Source organism: Euprymna scolopes, chromosome 2 (genome assembly GCF_053919585.1).
Source record: "Euprymna scolopes isolate OS-2025 chromosome 2, ASM5391958v1, whole genome shotgun sequence".
Taxonomy (NCBI): domain Eukaryota; kingdom Metazoa; phylum Mollusca; class Cephalopoda; order Sepiida; family Sepiolidae; genus Euprymna; species Euprymna scolopes.
The window spans coordinates 78,848,230-78,864,688 of record NC_136483.1 but is presented as its reverse complement, the minus strand read 5'-3'; the positions used below and the strand labels follow the sequence as shown (position 1 = coordinate 78,864,688).

The window sequence follows — 16,459 nt, the reverse complement described above, 5'->3', positions numbered from 1 at the left end:
CTGAACGATTGTTCCAGGATCACCAAGTCTTATGAGATTATTAATAAAATATTTTGCACATATTGCTCGGAATGGTGCATATGTCATTGACTATTGTCTTCGAAATATTCAGTTGTATCATGGTATTTATATGGGCATTACAGCACTCACAATTAATGTCATTTGCAAGTAGGCAATGCTGTTTCATCTATTCAATTATGGATAGATTGTCTTTCAAAATCAATGGACACACATCTTTGAAAACGGTTCTATTTATTTGTTACAGTATTTTTTAGAAAGATTAGATTTTTTTTAATGCCTCATACAATTTTAGCTTCAACTTTTGGATTTTTTGTTAATGAATTATGTGACTGGTATCAGATTAAATTAAAGTTTAATATTTTAAAATATTATTTAAAAACAATATTAATTTATTGTTGCTAAAGTTAATGTTTTAAAGAATAATTAAATATTGAATTGTATTAAAAACACATACAGAAAATGTTTTTCAGAACTGTCCTTTATCATTCATCTAGACGCAAAATGTATACATTGTGATTTATAAAAAATAAGTCACAAAAAGATTTGTAAATAAAAGTAATTTTTCAAATCTTGCTTGTTTATTACATTTGTGATGTTATTATGCATAAAAAGTCAGTTTTTAATGTAGGGAAAATCCTGTTCACCAGAAAAGGTTTTGTAAATCATATAACTCATATTTAAAAAACATGTTTTTAAATAAAAACATAAATCTTAGTTGCAAAAATCCATGAAGCAATCGCGAAAATAGTCTGTTATTTTATATTTCTTTTCAGAAACCATGTGTGCAAAGGTCAAGGTCAAACCGATATCGATTGAAATCGTCCTTTTGTTTTTATTTAGTCCATTGGGGTCCTTATTCTTTCTTAATCCATAAATTATTACAAGTAAAAGACTTTTCAGATCAAAATCAAACATTTAAAAAATTTGGTTGTGACACTTGTTTGTGTTATGAATTCTACAACCCTGATTGTTGATAAGGTTTTTGTAATCATTACAAAGATTCTACTTCAAAATCCACTGCAAAATGGTTGATATTTCTATGATACTTTAACATAACTGGTTAATGTACAATTCAAACTAGGGCATCTCATTGAAAGCTGTATCCAAACACTTCAACTTCTGAAATAAAAAAAACTCATTAACTCCTATTTTCACCCAAGAAATTTCCTTCCATTATTAGTAATTTATAAAAACTACATTATTTACTGGATTTTGATCCTAAAAAGAACAGCCATGTTTTTAAGATTCTGTGAATTTTTCTTATATAAACAAATCTAAAAATATTCAATTAAAATGTATGCATCATGTGAAACTGATTGATTTAATGAAAATGTACAAAACAAAAACAATTGGCATCATTAAATAGTAGTTTTAAAGAACAAAACTATTACCATTTAATAATGACAAAGATTTTGATATTTTTGAAGGTATTTTTCATTAGCTCTCATTTTTATTTAATTATTTTTTTTTTTAGTCTGTCGTAGTGCCAATTTTAATTGATAATGTCTACTGAAATTTTAGAAATTTTGAATTAATAACCAATGAATTTGATTTGACTACCACTATCTCATTTCACTGCTCTGACTATGAAAAACATTTTTATTTGCTCATAGCTTTTCAAGTAGATGCATGTACTAATTTAAAAAGTAAATTCAACCATGATCATTTCTGATGGCCTATGAATGCATTTAGCTTAACATATTTAACATCACTCAAATGTGCTTTGCCTATTTCATGGCATATCATCTTTTAAGGATTATTTAATGCTGAAGCATAATTTCTGTTGTAATTAAATATAAGTTACCATTTTTACCTATAGCTGGAGGGTGGCATATTTATACCTTTTCCCAACAATATTAGTGTATAAATGACTTAAAATAAGGGTTGTAGAATTCATAGCTTATTCTATAGTCTGTGAATACATCCATTAAATTAATCACTTGAAAGTCTACTTTAACAAATTAATATTAATGCTTTACTCTTAGAATAACAATTCTCCTGAGAATTTTTAGAAGAAACATTTTTTGACATTATCGAAGATATATGGGTAATGATGTAACTTTGTACCAAGCCATAATGACAGAATGTGACAGCAACACTATTAAGCCAGTGTTAATCTGAAAAAAAAAAAAAAAAAAAATAGCCTAGCTTACTGAAGTCGGTGGATAGTAATTTGTTTTCTTTCTACTATTATAAAGTAAGCAAAACAAAATACTAAATTTTCTTAGAAAAAAGAATCAATATTAAATTATTATGGGTATTTTCTTTGTGACTGCATATTTAAATTGCAATATAATTTTAAAAAAAATCTCATGATTGTTTAAGAAAGACATAATTTTTATTTATTTATTATTAATAATTTTTTAAAGAGAATTTGGGATGCTGAAAATATACAACATAATATATTGGGATCCTCCAATCGATTTTTGACACTAATAAACCTAAAATTTAAATTCCCAGTTAATATTCATTTACTTTTAATCTTAAATTAATTATTAACCATTCATTTATTTCAACCATGTTAGCCTTAATTTAATTGTATCTAACATTTAAAAACATCAATGTGTCTACTTAATGATTGTAAAAAAAATATTTTTTTAAAAACAATTGTTAAAACAAAAAATTATTTAAACTCCAAAGAAATGTTTATCTTTTATTTTTTTTACAATAAAAATAAAATATAAAGAAAAATTAAAATATTTTAGTTTTTACTGCAAAACAAAAACAAATTACTATTTGTCCTGCTTAGTAAGGTTGGTTACTCAGCCTAAAAGTGCTGGTGTCAAATTCTGCTGCCATGGCTGAGTGCAAAGTTGTGATCCTAATAAATTGATGATCTTTTCAGATTTAATGTTTGGCAATCTTAAAAGCCTATTTGTTAACACAAAAAGTGTTTTATTATTATTATTTTAAAATTTAATTTGGAAAATATCCTAAAATATTTGCTTGTTTTTCTTTCGTTTGACCCTGCCCTTAGCTGTAACGTTCAATTTTCAACAGATCTTAAACAACTCATTTTTTTTTTTCTCAAAATCAATCATGCTCATTGATATTTTAAAAGCTAGAATTATTTTTGTTTTAATTTTTGGAAGATTTGTTTGCCTCCATCTTATACTCAAAATTTTTTTTAAAATAAAAAAAATTATTTGACTTGAATAAAATATTTAATTAATCGTAGAAACTTTGAGCAAAATTTTTTTTAGCATTTTTGTCCCCAAAACTTAGGGCAAACAGGCATTAACTATCTATTTTAATGAATTTAATAAATTTTTTCAATGCAAAATAAATATTACTATTATTAGGTATTATTTTTTTTTATACAGATTTTTCATTTATTTTTCTAATGGAAAGCATCTTTATAATTAGTGTTATTGCCTTACTGGTTTAATTGTTTTTTAGGATTCTTTTCAATAAGGAATTACCTGTTTATTTTTTTTTTAATGAGATGTTACTAAATCAAACTTTTTTCTGATAAATACTAAATCTGCAGAAGAAAAAAGTTGTTTTAATTTTAGGGATACAATTTTAAGGCAAATGGTTTCATATTTAAGGGCATGATTTATTTTAACTTTTTATAAATTTTAATGAAAATATTGAGTGTTTCTGAATTTTTGAGATGAAGATTGTTTATTCATATTTGGATTCATCAAACTACTGTTCTCATCTTGAGTGTCATTTTCATGTATTAGTCGATGTAACTTCTGATCCTTATGTGTATTTTGGTTAACTCTGGAATTTGGACAAAGTTTGGAACAAAATCCTTTACTTACTTCACGGAGGTAGCATGCTTTCATTACCTCAACCATGAGGGGATAGAGGTTCTAAGTAATTTTGAAATTGTACTTTTTGGTCGCCCACACTGAGAATTAAAGTCAACAATGTAATTGCGATATGTTTATACTCTAGCCCCACCAGGAAGATGTTCAAACATCACTAGATCATGTGAACTCTATCTGTCCAACTATATAATTCACGGTGGAAAAAGAAAATAATAAGTTCTTTCCTAGATGTGTTGATAACCCGCACTGGTGAGGGGTTTATGTCATCTGTATACCAGAAGCCAACTTTCACTGGACAGTACCTTAACTTTGACCCCCCCCCCATCCATATAATGCAAAGAAAGGAATCATTTGTTGCCTACAACATAAAGCAAAAGCAATATGTAGTAATGGCATTGCATATCAAGAGGAGATGGACAGTTAAGAGAAACCCTTCACTGAAACAACAATCCATAGAGCTGACCATATCTGGGAAGAAAAGGAAAACCATCTACCTTTATGGGATAAAGTAAAAATTATAGATAGAGAAGGACGATGGAGAGTAAGATGATTCAAAGAAGCAGCACATATGCTGGGCGACAATCAATTACTAAGTAGACCTAGTATAAAATTCGGCATAATATGGGCACCTTAATTATAAATAATAAAACATATATACAGTAATAAAAAAAAAAAAAAACACATTATATATATATATATATATATATATATATATATATATATATATATATATATATATATATGTAGTAATAATAATTAATAAGAGTGATATTTACAACTAGAAATAAAATGTTGAAGGATCCAAAAATTCGTACTAGAACTGTCCACAAGAACCCATGGCGCAGTGGTTAGAGTACTTTGAAAAATCAATTGTAAGTGACCATCTGAATGTTGAAGGCTCAATTCTCAGTGTGGGTGATTCAAAAATACAATTGTGAATTACTTAGGACCTCTATCCAGTCATGGCTGATGGAATGAGAGCATGCTACCCCCATAAAGTAAATAAAGGGTTCCATTCAAAATTCCATCCAAATTCTCGAGTTTGACAAGATACACATGAAGAAGGTCAGCGGTTACATTGACCGAAATATGAAAATGACACTTAAAATGAGAACAGTAGTTTGATGAATCCAAATAATATAAAATATGGAGTGATTTGAAAGTTTTTACAATTTTATTTTTTCTCTTGTTGCTTTTGCGAAGCCTTTTTGACGTCTTCCATCTCCTTTCCTCATGTAACCTTTCATTCAATGTCACTGAATTCTGATTACTTGTTCCACATCTTCATTACCCCCCCCCCTCCATCTCCAGCATAATGTTATATTTTCTTGTCAAGTTTCTGTGTTTTGTATTTTAATCTTCGCAAAATATTTTCTCTATTTCAGATCATCTGTTTATTGGATGCTTTTACCCCAGACAAAAATTTAGCCAATTTCAAAGATGTGTAAGTTGTGGAACTGTTTTTATTTTAATTTTCTAATTTCTCATCAGTTTTTATCTTTTCATTTAATCAGTTTTGTTGCTATCTTTTTAATTCTTCATAAAGATTGTAATTTTTCAACTTAACAAAATCTGCTTTGCTTCTTATCTCTCAACTAAAATAAAAATGTAGAAAATTGAGTCCACGTGTAAGCATTTGGATTTCTTTATTAAAAAATATGCAAAATACCTTTGTCAGCTATAATAAAAAGGATATGAGAAAAATGACTTTTTTTTTTTTTGTATAAATATTTTTAAAAAAATTCAGCTATCACGGATGGCAATCCTCCCAGGCATTACCCCCTCTCTTCCTTTTGATGGGGTTATTGTCTGATATCTTCATCCATGAATGTCGACAGGACTAACCAGACAATTTTAGGGCATAATTGACTTTTAACAATACCGTTTTATCCACACATATGCATATGATATCAGAATTAATATTTCAATTAATGAAAGGCATTTTTTTTTCCCCAGTAATTATTTACAGTGTCATGTGGGGTGCTTCTAATGGTATTGTAAAGCCTTATGTAAACCCTCCTTATGTACATCAGCTAGTAAACCATAGTCAAAACTTTGTTGATGTTCACACAATATTGTTACACAATTTTTACAATAAACATTGATCAGTAACTTCAATAATTTTTTTTTTTTTTTTTTTTCTTGCACAAAGTATTTACATACTTTTTAAATACTGATTTTCTTAAAAATAATAATGACAAAAAGTAATTAATTTACAAATGCTCTCATTCTTATAAAATATCTTTCTTTCAGCATTTGGGTATAGGCACAATTATTTACCCTCTCTCCTCCAATAGTGCTATCAAAGAAATCTCAAGTTTTGATGGGTCATTTATTTGTAAATCTATCGAGACCATTGCTTTTGGCCAGCTCACACTTGAAAATTATGTCAGAAGAGTAATAACATTTTAAATTTAAAAAAAAAAAAAAAAATTTTTTTTAATACAAGCATATTTAGGCACTTTGGTCTTGATAAGGATGTGGGTCAACTTCATAAGTTTCTCTCTCTCTCTCTCTCTCTCTCTCTCTCTCTCTCTCTCTCACACACTCACAGAGAGAGAGAGAGAGTCAGTGTTGGGTGTCTTCTTTGATTTTATGTGGTTCAATAATGGTTCAAAGTTGATTTCTTTATATCTATAGCACCAGAATCAAGCCTTCTTTTAATACCCTCCTGCCATCCAAGTCAATATTATCCTTGCTGTTATGCCTCCTCCCTCAACCACCTAAGCTGGTTTTTAATCTAGGCCATATTTTTGTGCACTTGAGACTTGTTTCCTTAGGAAATGTATCCACTTTTCTTTTGTTGCTGTTGATCTAGAAGAGGGGTTGAGTGGAGGAGAGCCCAACTAACTATTCCGGAAGGTTCACAAACTCTTCAGAGACTGTCAGAAAAGACTTGTTTATCTCTAAATGTTTTTAGCAGAGAAAGAAAGAATTTATGCAAGTCTGACCACTTGTGTGTGTGTGTCCATGACCATTCTTTCACCTCTCTTTCTCTCCTTGTTCCTCTCTCTCTCTCCTCCTTCTTTACCTTCCTTCTCTAATATCTGACCTACATTCTACTTTTTCCAGTAGTTGTTTGCAAACTTTCCTGTCTTTTTGTCAATGGCATTTATAGCAACAATTATAAAATGTTTTGTTTGAGGAAGAGGTGGGTAAATTTTTGCTCCTAATGGCCGGTAACCATCTCCTTTCTACAAACACTTATTTTTTTTTCTCACCACTGACAACTTTTTTTGTCAAATCTTTATTTCTTTCTTTCATGCATGCATGAACATTTCAGTAAAAAGAAGAAAAAATGCACAATTCCATTTCAGTATTAATAAGTAAAACAAGAAAAATAACCTGTTATAGGAAGATGTGCAGACCAATGTTAAATATGTGAAAGTTAATTTGATGTATCATATCCCAACATTTTAATGGATCATTGTTCAATGCTGAAATACTTATCGTAGACTAGTGTTGTCAATAATTACTCTCTCACATCCTTGGACAGGGTGTTCACCACCCCACTCACCTTGAAATGTTCATTTTTCCAGTCCTTTACTTTTATTTTCTGCATTCTCTATTTTCCAACCCTATCAATTAATGTCGTCAACCATCCTGGCTATGAATACATCTGATAGCAAAGCTCCAATTTGGAATCAGCCCTTAGTTGGAATTATTTCCCAGATCCATTTTGATTCAAAGTGATAGTACCTGCTGAGGTCCATCTACAGTTTTTTGTTCTTTTTTTAAATAGAAATTGCTCCAGACAGGGCATGAAGCCATTTGATGTAAGGGGCTTAAAAATACTACTTCAAGGTCAAAAGCTTGCCAATGATAAGTGTTAGATGCAATAGATTCTGACCCAGAAAAGAGCAATTCTTCACTCTTTGTCAGAAACAACGCTCATGGGACATGATAACTATAGAACAAAATAAGAGAAGCTAGAATTATAAGGCTGCTGAAATTATGATTCACTTTCTACTCTCCTGTAGGATCTCTCCTAAATAGGATCTATCATTTACAATTTATTACAAAATGTCTGTCTTAAAAACAGGTGATTCAACAAACTATATATAAAATCTACATTTACAATATGAATAAATATGTGAAGAACTTAAGAATTTAAAGGATAAAAACTTCTACTAAGATGACTGGATTCAATATTAAATAATCTGAAGTGTTGATATAAAACAATGCAATCAAACCTGAATGTGTGATATTTTTTAATGTCACATTAAATGTTAACCATTTAATAACATCACATGTTAAAATGAAACGCTATTTGATACTGAAACATTTTAAAATCATACCAAGAAAAAAAATGACATTGATTTTGCATAGCTTAATATTTTATGGTTCAAATTTTCTTTTTCTCTTCCTCTAATTTTTTAAAAATTTTTTTATTTATTTTTTTTGCATGTTTTTAGACATGTCTTCTGTTCTGTCAAAACAACTCAATTCTTTGACCTTCCCTGACTGAATTTTGGTCTAGTTATTTACACTGTCATTTTACCTTCGATTCTCTCTCTCTCTCTCTCTCTCTCTCTCTCTCTCTCTCCTTATTGTTGTTCTTCTGTTTCTTCTTTTTTTTTTTACATGGGGGTCACCACTTATCAAGGCCCGAAGGCCACTCAGGGATAAGGGTTATTGCGTGTACAGTAATCAATGAGATAGTATTGTAGTAATCATTAGTATTGGGGGTTTTGATAGAGTGTCTTACTTAAGGGGGTGGTTTGTCAGGAGTTTGTTTATGTTGGACATGAAGACGTCCAAGTTGTAATCAGGTGGGAAACAGGCAAGCGGCAGAGAGTTCCACTGGCGTGCAGTTCTAAGAAAGAAGCTTTGCTCATGGAATCTACGTTTGGATTTAGGCACAGATAAAGAGTGGGGAAAATTATTGACAGTAGTTTCAGCCAGACGGGTGTTTCTCATGAAAGATTGGCGAGGGGGGGACGAGGGATTGGAGCTCAGACGAGCACCTGCCATGGAAATAGTGATAAAACAAAGACAGGTTCGCAATGTCTCTTCTGTGGGAGAGAGGTTGCAGGATGAGAAAAGGGCATCCCCCACTAAACCACGAAGTCTATTCTGTACTCTTTTGATTTGTCTGTTTCAAAAGTCCATCTTTACTTGCCTTTCTATAGGTGCAAAGTTAGGTACAAGGTTGATTTTTAATAAGGGGAGGAATCCAGCTTATCAGAAAGGTGGCACTGTCAATACAAATAAAAATATCTGTATGACCCTGTCAGCACTCATGAATGAAGGCATCTCTGGCAATAAATTCATTCCACTCTTTGAAAAGAAGAGGCAATGATCGTGAACTCTCTTGAAACTAAGCAGATACTACACTTTAAACCGAGCCAGTTCTGTGGTATACAACTTATTGGATTAATATTTTTTTATGATGCCAAAGTATTACAATTACAAATGGTACATTTTCTGACCATTAGCTGAAGAACATATCCCTTTAGTATTCTTTAATCCAACAGGTAGAATTTTCAAATGGGTGGGTGGTATAATTGTCGGATCTTTTTTCTGCTATATTTTAAATCAGCATGCGAGATAAAATGAGAACATTCTTGGACCAGAAATTATTATACATTTAATAAAACACAATCAAATAAAGAATAAAAATTAAAAACTGAAATCAAGATAATTAACACAGAAGTCATCCCACTCCAACTACTTTTCTAAAATAATCTAACAGATTCACATTCACACTTTTCATTTTTATGAAGATTAAAATAAATCAAAACTACTTAAAAAGTAAACTAAAATTTGTATTATTTTATTTGCATTTTTTATGTCAAAAATTCATCTGTTTTATTTTGGTGTATTCAAAACCATGTATGCATAGATCAATAATCAACAATATCCATTCATAGAGCTAGCACTATCTTAACTGTTCACCCATATATAACCCTAACCCAAAAGCAGGGTTGCGGCAGGGCTCTGGAGTTCTTTTTAGTTTTTGTTATCTTAAAATGTTTTCAGAAAAAAATCATATACTTGCTTTTAACAGTAACAACGTATTAAAAAATGTGTATTAATTTGAACCAAATTTCATCTTTTGAAAATCGTTATATTAAAACTTGTATTTCTTATGAAAATATATATAGTTTATTGAATAAATGTTGACAATTTTATTTCAATTAAATAATTCTTTAATTTTTTAGTGATTATATGCTTTTCTTAACTGAACTTATTTAATATCCCCTCCAGATCATAAGTGGATATACTAATCAACATTTTACTCATCCATTTTAAACATAATAATTCCATGTTTTTTTGTATTCCTCATAAAATTTTATATTAAATAAAAACTACCAAGCAGGTGCAGAAACAGGCCTATTTGATGCTGTTGGTATGGTGTTGTAGCGATACTCCAGAGGCATTAAAATAGATGGATAAGGAACATTTCAGTTACGCATACATTTGTTGTATCCACCCATGCAAATTCTGTAGAAGTAAAAAGTAAACTGTGCTTCTTCGCGTGGATGTAGGACAAGGCAATACCATGTGACAGGGTGTCCATTTTTTGTTCAATCAACACTAAAAATCTTTTTCTAACAGTCTTCGGTGGGAGCCACCCAGAAGCGTATAAAAGACACCGTGTGCAAAATCCAAATCAGTTTAATTAGATTTCAGTTCAGTTCAGTTCAGGACGCAGTACCACGAATGAACAACGCACTGTTTCGACTCTGTCTTCTTGGCGTTAAATCACTAACATTGACACCACATGCCATGCACCTATAGCCTCTTAACCTCACTGGATTTATTCTCCAAAAAATAACTTTTTGTCACATCAGGCACATTATGGAGCAAAATTATCACATTACTGAAACTAACTAATATAAAAAATTTTATTTCCTTTTGTTAAAAAAAAGAAATATTTTTCTCTAAAGAAAACAGGATTGCCTCAGTCGGAGGAAGTTTTTTTCTCTTGTCCTCTTTTTAGTACAGTTCTTTTACTTAAATCCTATCAGATTCTATTTAAGAAATATATATAAAGCCCTCACGGCTATTCCTGGCTCTAAAAACCTAACTTTTATTTCCAAGAACTATGAACATCTCATAAATCATTTAATTACTTAATCTTTCCCTTGCGTGTTGACAAAAAAAAAATGATTTATCTTTATTGCTAAATAAAATTTTATTATCAATGTTAAAGTTCGTTTGACTATTATGCAGAATCTGACACTTTTATTATTTTTGTTGAGATGTGAGTGATTTTTATCTATGTGCACATCAATGATATGACGCTAGCATTGATGAGGATTGGCCAGTCCTCGTTACCAGCCATTATGCTCACCCCCGTACCATTACAGTGTCATTCTCATATGCTAGCCTCTTTTTTAGGGTGTAAGAGCCTTGTTTCTTTTGTCACTAGGGGGCTACATGATTGGTTCTATGAATATCATTATACGAACTATGGAATCAGCAGTATAATGTTCAAATTTTCATACACTAATACTGTTAGGCAAGTTATGCACCTGCAACCAATCTCCATCCCTGCTAAGGATAAACTAGCAACTTGTGTTCAATTAACCCTACACAAAGAATTGTTTAGAATTGGGAGTTGCTGCTGCATCAAGTAATCCAAAAGTAGGTTGATATGCCATAAAATGAATCTTCTCAGGAAGTTTTTATTTGAAGAGCATTTAATCACATAAACAAATTGGAAATTTTCTCATCTTTTTTTTTTTTTATATAGTAGCCACCACTTATCAAGGTCTGAAAGCCACTCGAAGATAAGGGTTAATGTAAAGTGGCCAGTGAAATAACACTGTAATGAGCATAGTTACTCAACCGTATTCTAATCATGACCTTTTTCAATCTAACAGGAATTCTTTATGACCTTGTAAATAAAACTGTACCTGGACTCCAACAGAATGACAAATAAAGCTTACGAAAAGTGAAAGTTCAATCTGCTTATAACTGATTTAAACTTCAATAGACGCATGAACACCGTCTTCAACAAACACCAGTTAACAAGGAACCAGCTTACAACAGAAATCGACTAAATCTGAGCGGCTTGTGTTGAGCAGAAAACAGTGTTGATTGGTCAGTAAAACGTTGCATTTACATAATTTTCTAATATTATCGTGGCCCAGAGGAGTCGCTCAGTGTGATATTCTGGATGATTTGCACCACAAATCTGTCTGTGACATAGTAGATAGAGCACTTGGTTGCAAATGTTACACTCTGAGCATGGAATTGAAGGTTCAATCCTCAGTGCAGGTGACCCAAAAATACAATTGCGAATTACTTCATGCATGTATATATATTACTCTCTTCATACATTTATATACATTAAGTGTTGCCTAAATCATACTCATATTTGCTCCAAAGGTAGTGTTTCTCATGTGAAGCTCAGGAGTAGCCATTTGCAAGGTTTTCTTTGCTTCATATCGGCTCTGTTTTCTTTGGCATTTTTTGCTGTGGAAGCTAGTCTGGTTCCACTTACAAATTCTTGCAGTAGCATTTATTATTTTATAATATACTAACCTATTCATGTCCTGGCATTGCTTGGGAATTCATAGTGACGAAATTTGAATGCCCAGGTTAGAGTTAATGATGAATAATTCTTCATGATAGTAGTAATGCTCACAGACCATTAAAACATTTTGGCTATTTCAAGATTTCAAAATAGTTCTACTAAAATAGTCATATTTCAGAAACCAAAGTACTTCTAGTTCTCAAAATACCATCATTTTGTTCAGAAATGTATATCCTTTCACATGCTTTAGTAAATAATAATCTACATAATATATTGGAAATATTTTTTTTATTTCAGCTAATTAATGATAAAAATGTTAATGCTATGAAACGGTCATTTTCTGCCAAACTCTTTTGTTGCCTTCGTTGTTTAGAAGCTTGGTACCGCTCCCCTATCAGGAATTTCATCATGAAATTTGGTTAACAATTAGAAAAAAATATCAATCTCACTTATTGTTGAGGTACAAAATAAAACTTCAACATGACATGTTTTGAATATTTTTTCTAAATATTTTATTGTGTCTCAAATAATGAGTAAAATTAATGTTATTATTTTTATGCATTAAAATTATAATTCCATGCTGATTTCTCTTTTGATACGAAATGCCTTTAAATAAGCCCCCCCCCTACTCCTCCCGAAAAATTGTTGTTCATTTTCAGTGAAAGTAAACAATTCAACTAAAAGCGCTAATAATTACACCCTGAGCAGTAGCAGTGGTTGTCAGCTTAGTTTTAAACTGAGTTTTGTGAATTGTGTTTATTTTGGAAGGGAAAATACTTTTGCTTAAATCAATGTAGTTTGTGATTCTTATATTATAATAAGAAATATATTTAATTTTCGAACATGTAGCAATAAATGACTTTATAGCTGCCATTTTAAAGAATTAAATAAGATTCTACTCTTCTAGGCGATTATGTGTGAAACCCTGAAAAAAGAAATTAGTGGAAAAAAGAAATGACAGCAAAAATAATTTAGAATTTACATTAGAGGGGGAATCATTTTCACATATAAATTTTAATGTATAATGAACCCTTATTTTCTGGCCATTCTTTCCTTAGAGCAGTTTTCTTGATATTTTTTCAATTTAAAAATAAAAAATTATGTTGCCACTAAATCTGGGTCAGAGTGACAAGCCCACCTCCTAAAAATGCTTCCCGTGCTGAATGACAAGTTGCACCCTCAAAATCTCCTTTAACCATACCACTAACCCTAAGTCAGAGTGGCAAGTACCTCCATCTTTCTCTCTCTCTGCATACATGAAATTTTTATAGTATTGCAACATGTATGTGCATTTACTACAGATTACTTGGAAACCATTAATTTTTGTTTTTTCACTGCCATTTTCAGATTTCTTGCACAAAAGTACATTTATATGGCAAATCTCATTCCTTAATCTTGTTTTAACAAAGATACAGCATTTTACTGAAAAAGTAGTATAGAAAAAATGTGACGAAATGCATATGGTCTTAAAGAGGGAAATATATCCAAACACGCAAAGCACAAAAATAGTCATAACTTCCTTATTTTTGGTCAGATTTTAAAAATTTAATTCTTTCTTAGATCAAGCTCTTTTTATGTATGTCATTATTGAGATATTTTGAGCAATTTCAATTTTTTAATGTGTCTTGATAGTGATGTTATGAAGATCAATGATAACCAAGTTGTAATATTACTCTAACCTTACTGATAATAGTAAGAATAAAACAAGTAATAAGGATGTTAATGATAATAGTAATACTGAGAAAAATGTAATACAAATTATGATATAGCAATACTCATAATGATACTAATGAACCATAATGATAACAGTTAACTAAGAAAATAAAAACATACTAAAGATAATCTTAAGAAATGAAACAATAATAATGTTAATACTAATAACAATAAGACAAGTATGCATAATAATTGCAACAATAATACAGCCAATAATAGAAATAATCAGAATAGTAATAACTAGTGGGACCTGTGGAAATTCCACAGGGAACTCATGCATATGTAATATGTTGATGTTGGCATTCTGTAGATGTTCAGCATAAATGCAAATGCTCTGATATTATTGTAAAATATGCTTAAATATGATATTTCAATTCTTGCAGATTTTATATATATTATTATAGAGTTAATGTTCCATCGATTTTTACATATTATAAAGTTGCGATTTTAAAAATAAAAGAATATACCCATACGACTTGGGTGCATCAGCTTAAACCGAAACTAATGAAAAACATATGTATTTCGATTCTTCAGCTATGATCGAAACCAAAACTTATGAAGAATTCTTGGTAAAATTATTTATTAAAAAAAATGACTTGCATGCCATCAGCTATAACTGAAATCAAAACTTATTCTTAGTAAAATTATTTATTACAAGAAATGGAAGTCCATAACAATTAAACGATAGTTACTCGGATGTAAGTGTGACACAAAATAATAACACACACGCTATCCTATTAATATATAGATAGACCAAAAAATTCTCATAATAAAACTACTACCGCTACTACTAAAAATAATAAATAAAAATAATAAAAACCCAAAATAGGAAGCTTGTAGGAAAACAAAAATAGTACTATTAGTAAAAATATTAGCAATAACAATATCAAAATATAATAGCATTAACAGTAGTAACAATAAATAGTAATACTAATAATAGTAGTAGCAGCCAATACAGTATCTATTTATGTACGAATGCCCAGAAGTGATACAGAATCCTGTTTTAACATTCTATGTAATGAAGCAAATGTAAAAAAAAAAAAAAATGTAGGTTTCTGCTGTTCAGGGCCTCCATACATATGAATGCCAAAAAGTGTAAGGAGAAAATTGATCAGTGTATAAATATGTTGTGTGAATAATTATGTACCTGTTTTTTCAATAATTAAGGTAAATGATTTCTGTAAATTATGGTGTTATATTGGGGAAAAAGGTAAACTAAAAGTAGAAAAAGTTATATGAAATGTGAGAAGGTTTTGTTTGATTAAACTTATTCAAAACTGATACTGCAAATGTTTGCTTCTGTGTTCGAAAATAGGAACTTTTAATATGAAGAGCAACTAATGTTCTAATGTTAATGTGTATATCAAACTGCTGATTGCCGGCTATTCAGTTATTCTGTTAAATTAAGGATGAAAGGGGAGCATTTGCTAATTAAAGTTTTCAATTTAACGTAATATGTATAAAATGATTGCATTTAAAAAGATTAATAATTTTTCGGTGGCATGTGAGTATGTATGTCTATAAATAAAAATATCTGGTGATTTTAGCTTCAGTGGGAGAACTTAATTTCATGAAGATGAAATATTTGCTACTCTCTCAGTGGGGTTATGTATTTGAGAGAGAGTCGAAGATAAATTTTAATCTATAAATATAAAAGCGAAAATGTATGTGTTCACTTTTTCTGTATGTCTACAAAAGGCTTTTTTCAGAGAAGCGGTCAGTCGGTTCACAACTTTTTAAAACTTTTTATATCACATATAAATCATTTCTCAGAGTTAGCAACGGAGCTTGCCTGTCTATTTAATTTTTTCGACTTCGGGAAGATAAATATTCAACATTTGTCGCTCGCCGCATGTGGATTAGTCTTTTTCCTATAATGAAAGCGACACTAATTCTAGCGCTATTTTCCGTCTATCGGCGAAAATGTCCGAAAGCAATCAGCCAGCATCAATGTGGAAATATTTTCCATATATCAAACCTATTGCTATTCAATTTGGACAAGGGGAGCTGCCCCCCCTCCCCCAACATCTTGGGAAAATAAAAATAAAAAAAGCATTCCCGCAGTAAATGAAATACTATCCCGCAGTCAAACTTGACCTCATTAAGTCATTAAAACGTGCACCTGCCAAATCCAAGTAATTAAATAAATTCAAACGTGTTTCCGTTAGCATCTTGCGGTGGCCCAATGGTTAAAACCGTCACACTCTTTTTTTTTTTTTTTTTTTTCCCCCCCCACTTTAATTTACAACTTTGCCTCAACGGTTCAGGTTCGATCCTCATACTTACCTACCAAAACATTTTTTTTAATTTTAACCCCCCCCCCTCCCCCCTGGAGTTTCCACACACACCTCCAAACACCCAGGCAACGCCGGGTACCCCTCGCTAGTTTATTATATAAATCTCAAACGTTTGTTAGTGTGTATGTATGTTTGTATGTCTTGCTAAAACTTTTGTCGGC

At 30.7% G+C, this 16,459-nt stretch overlaps 1 protein-coding gene across 1 annotated transcript in view; it reads left to right on the top strand.

Moving 5' to 3' along the window:
* Window positions 1-16,459, top strand: part of LOC145292851 (mitogen-activated protein kinase 14B-like) — a 139,862-nt gene that overhangs the window by 80,877 nt on the left and 42,526 nt on the right. Inside the window, exon 3 of the mRNA XM_080138915.1 lies at window positions 5,186-5,244. Within this exon, the coding sequence (XP_079995041.1) occupies window positions 5,186-5,244 (59 nt within the window). The remainder of the gene's footprint in view (window positions 1-5,185; window positions 5,245-16,459) is intronic.